General features: G+C 42.1%; 1 protein-coding gene across 1 annotated transcript; it reads left to right on the forward strand.

Annotated features, from left to right (window-relative positions):
• Window positions 1–630: 630 nt before the first annotated feature.
• Window positions 631–3262, forward strand: LOC149538845 (ABC transporter G family member 5-like). The gene has a single exon (XM_089800177.1). It carries the CDS (start codon window positions 1115–1117, stop codon window positions 2990–2992), a length of 1878 nt encoding a protein of 625 aa, XP_089656303.1. The 5' UTR covers window positions 631–1114; the 3' UTR covers window positions 2993–3262.
• Window positions 3263–4831: the final 1569 nt, after the last annotated feature.

Genomic DNA, 4831 nt, shown 5'->3' on the forward strand with positions numbered 1-4831 from the left:
AAAACCTCTAACCAACTACACCTCCCCTTTAGAGTAATATGGTGATGTTAGACTGAATTAATTAGAACGATCAAATGTGTGTGTTAATCGCAGTAAGATGATAAAATCTAGGTGTAGTCACATAGGAAACTCTAAGTTGATACATGTTGTGACAATGTTACTATAGATGTATTATGAATGGTATGATAATAGTATCTAAATATTCATTGGTAACCTATAAAGAATATATTAGAAGATTCTCTAAACAATTCAATATAACATGCAAAATAAACTGAAATAACTATTAACTTCATTTACAATGTTCATGGATGCTCCAATAAATGTGTGGTGTGTATTCCTCAAATAAATGTTTTTACTAAAATTTATGCACAAATGATATTTTCTATATGTCTGTGTGCAAGTTAATTGCTTAAACCTAAGGTTTCAACTTTTGGGTATATTCAAATCAATAGTTGTTTGCTCAATAATGCCAATACTTGTGGCCAACTGTCCCAATAGTTATTGCGAAATGTCCCAATAGTGTTGTATAATGCATAACTTAAGTTGGCTTAGTAGTTTAGAATTGGTAGTTTTGAATAAGAGGTCACAAGTTCAAATCCCACACTAATCCTTATTAATATTTTAACAAACTTTTAATTATCACATATCAATTTAAAAATAAAAACACTTTCAGACCCTCACATGCACAAGGAAGACTATAATACACAAACAGCTATTAGGTCCTTTCTCCTTTCTAATTAAAGAGGAACAATCCAAACAAATGATAAAGACGTTAATAGAATGATACAAAAGGTGTGCAACATAGAACTGCATGGGTAAGCAATTTTGAGCGGGGAAGTGGTTAACACACGTGAAGACGGTCATACGGGCATGGAATAATTTCCCTTAAAATCCTCGGCCCGACACCCGAGCTGCATAATGGCACCGCCCGTGAACACCCGGCGTCTCAATCACAACAATTCTGACACTCACTTTCGAAAATCCACACATTATAATAATAATCAGTGGGCGAAAGCTTCCCATGCAGAGCATACAACAATTCAGGCTTGCTCAGCACAGCACCATGGACACAAATTCAAACTTCTCTGGTGAGCTATAGAGAGTGAGAGTGTGAATGTCGATGGAGATGGAGATGGGGAGTTGCTGCATTGAGGAGAAGGGAGTGAGAGTAGCGGCGCAAGGGAAGGTGAGGTTGGAGCTGAGCGAGGTGTACCAGAGGACGTACAAGATCGAGGCCAGGAATCTCTCCTACTCCATACCAGAGCCCTCCAAGACCCGATTTTGGAGCAGAGATCCGGAGGAGGATGGCAGGAGGAGTATTCTGAAGAATGTGAATTGCAAGGCGAAGCCATGGGAGGTCCTGGCGGTGGCAGGGCCGAGCGGGGCAGGGAAATCGACATTGTTGCAGGTGCTGGCGGGAAGGGCGAGCGCTTTGACGGGGGATAGCATCTTCATCAACGAGAGGGCGGGGGAAGGGAAGCAGCTGAGGAGGATATCGGGGTACGTGACGCAGAACGACGCCCTGTTTCCGTTCCTGACGGTGGAGGAGACGCTCATGTTCAGCGCCAGGCTGAGGTTGGAGGGATCCATGGCGGAAAGGAGGGGCAGAGTAGAGGCGCTTTTGAAGGACCTCGGCCTGGGGGAGATCAGGGGTTCGAGGATCGGCAACGAGCGGGTGAGGGGGATCTCCGGCGGGGAGAGGCGCCGGGTTTCGATCGGCGTCGACGTTGTCCACGACCCGCCCGTTCTGATCCTCGACGAGCCGACCTCTGGTCTCGACAGCTGCTCTGCCCTGCACATCGTAAAGATCTTGAAATCCATGGCGGAGCTTCGCGGGAGGACCGTCATTCTCAGCATCCACCAGCCAGGGTTTCGAATCCTCGAGCTTTTCGACTCCATTCTTCTCCTCTCTCATGGCTCCGCCGTTCACCATGGATCTCTGCAGGCGCTCCAATCCAACATTCTCTCCGCGGGGTACCGGATCTTGCCGCATGTGAATATTCTCGAGTACGCCATGGATTGCATAGGATCCCTGCAATTGAACAAGGAAATCCGCCAGGGACGCGTAAAGGTAACGCTTTACGATTTATTTAGGGTTTACAATGTTGCCGAAACAGGGGCAGGTGCCCTAAATTTCTCCGATCCGCCCCGATTTGCGACCTCCAGAGGGCACGAAATCGTTGTGCTTTCGCACAGATTTTTCCTGAATGTGATGAGAAGCAAGCAGCTGTTCGTGGCGAGGACGATTCAGGTGGCCGGCGCCGGGCTCTGCTTGGGCTCCATTTTTTACAGATCTGAGAGCGCCGAAGAACGGCTAGGGCTTTTCGCCTTCAGCCTCACCTTCCTCATGTCTTCTGCCAGCGAAGGTCTCCCGATCTTCGTGCAAGAGCGGGAGATTCTGATGAGGGAGACCTACGGCGGGGCTTACAGGGTTTCCTCCTACGTCATTGCAAATGCTCTGGTTTTCTTGCCCTTCATGTTAATCTTGGCGTTCCTCTTCTCTCTTCCCCTTTACTTCTTGGCCGGCCTCAACGGCACCGCCTCTGCGTTTTTCTACTCTGTTCTGGTGATCTGGCTGGCCATTTACGGCTCAAATTCTCTGGTTGCGTTCCTGAGCGCCGTGGTGCCCAACTACATAATGGGCACCACTCTCATCACTGGTCTGCTGGGCGCCTTCTTCCTCTTCTCCGGATTCTTCCTGTCGCAGTCGGACATGCCCAAGTACTGGATGTTCATGCATTACCTGAGCCTGTTCAAGTATCCGTTGGAGGCCCTCCTGCTGAACGAGTACTCGGAGGGAGACAAGTGCTTGGGTTATGTGTGGGGGAAGTGCGTGATGGATGTGAAGGGGGTGATGAAGGAGCAGGGGCTGCGGCAGAGCAACAGGTGGTCCAATCTGCTGGTAATGCTCGCCTTCATCTCCCTCTACCGCTTCCTCTCCTTTGTTGCCCTCAGGTTCAGGTGCTCCCACAGGACCCTCTTCTACCCATAACCCCTCTCTCTCTCTCTCTCTGACACACACACCTCATCAGCTCTCTTACAGCTCTCTTACTACGGGTCTTGGGTTCAAACTTGTTCGCTTATGATTGGATAAATCTTTCAAATTCTTTCCAACTCAATAACTCTCTCAAACCGTTTTGGACAAACAGAATTAGGAATGTATTTCAAATTTAGCTTGTTTCTTCCACTCATATTTTATACATGATTGTGTACACTTGTATATACTCAAATAAATTGAATTTTCAACTCTCGAGTTCGCAAAGATTTTCTTGTTGATGCATTATATAAAATAATTTCATTAGTATTATATATTGATTATTAATATTATAAGTCAAAAAATTGTTGTCATAGAATTTAAATTATAAAATATACATGCAATGCTAAATGGAGGAGGAAGAAGAAATCTTTCACCAATGACTTTTCACGAGGATGATGGACCTCCCAGTTGTCTCGACAATCACGCATGTCACGGGGATTCATTGGGTAGATTTTCTTAACATTCTCCATTATAAATTCAGCGCTTAATTGTTGGAATGAAGCCTCGCTTGAAATGGTCCGAGGGGTACTTCCAAAGTTTATATTTCTTGAAAATAATAGACTACTCTCATAATCTTTTGAGAAATATGTAATCCTTGCTAGCATTTCTTAGTGAATTATAAACTATTTCATATCTAAATACACTATAGTTTAAATTGTTTTAATCCTAACTAGGCCCTATCCTCACTCTGAATCCTCGTTCTAAGGATAATTAAACTCTAATGTTAGCCATAAATTAATGATAAAGTTAATTTATACCTTGATTAGACCTAAACCATAACCTTAGTTAAACTCCAACTTTAACACTAATAAAGTTTTGACCCTCATTGAATCATTGCCCTAACCCTTATTTTCTAATGTTGTTTATGATTTAGAGGAAATGTTTAGCACAAATGGCTAAAAGTGAGAGTATTGTAACTAGCACTTGCACCTTTGAGGGGTGCAAGATTTAAGTCGATAGTAAAACATATATTGAAAATGATCAATATTTTGATGTATTTATTTTATTCCTTGTTATCTTCTATTTCTCTTTGATCTATAATATATTAGACTTATATATGTATATCTATTTCATTTTTTGTCTCTATTTAACACAATTAAAATTATTGAACAATTCATTGTGTCCTAGTAAATGTAAAAGGACCCTACAGAGTAAGTTTACTTGCTACTTATAAAAAATAAAAAATAATTACCTATAAAAATAGGAAGATATTTGTTGGTGTAAATAAGTATTTACTATTTGCACTTCACTTAAGTTTACTTAGGTTAATGCATTATTTTATTATTTTATTATTTATTTAGGTGAGACACTTAAAGAGTTTGTGTACTCTCATGAGTTGTCGTGTTGACAACACAGAAAGACGCAACTCTATTTCAGCACATGGTGTCTACAACACTGGAGTTTGCATCATTCATTGAGTTGTTATGTAGACAACACAGCTATTCACATTCCTAATTTAGCACATGCTGTCTACAACATAAATTTGTGTGCTACACCATTGTAGACTTATCCTCTCATCATTGCACTTACTTATGTGCTTAATGGAGGATAACCCATATCTGGTGGACATGTGCTTGGTTGTATGACTTATCATGTTGCTAACTTCTAAGCATTCTAGAAGCTCTTAAGAGGCTTTTATATACATGCACTCCTAGTGTACTTTCATATGGCATATTGAATGAATATATCGTCATTTTGATCATACTCTCTCTTTGGTCTATCGTTGTACTTGTGTTTAAGTTCCTTGGTCTTGGGTGAATTCTGCCCTAAGGAAAATTCTTACAATATTGATAT

The sequence above is a fragment of the Cupressus sempervirens genome, chromosome 9, assembly GCF_028749045.1.
Source record: "Cupressus sempervirens isolate cs-2001-9-10 chromosome 9, ASM2874904v1, whole genome shotgun sequence".
Lineage (NCBI taxonomy): Eukaryota > Viridiplantae > Streptophyta > Pinopsida > Cupressales > Cupressaceae > Cupressus > Cupressus sempervirens.

Coding starts and splice junctions, on each gene's coding strand:
- LOC149538845 (XM_089800177.1), top strand. CDS start 1,115: ATGTCGATGGAGATGGAGATGGGGAGTTGCTGCATTGAGGAGAAGGGA.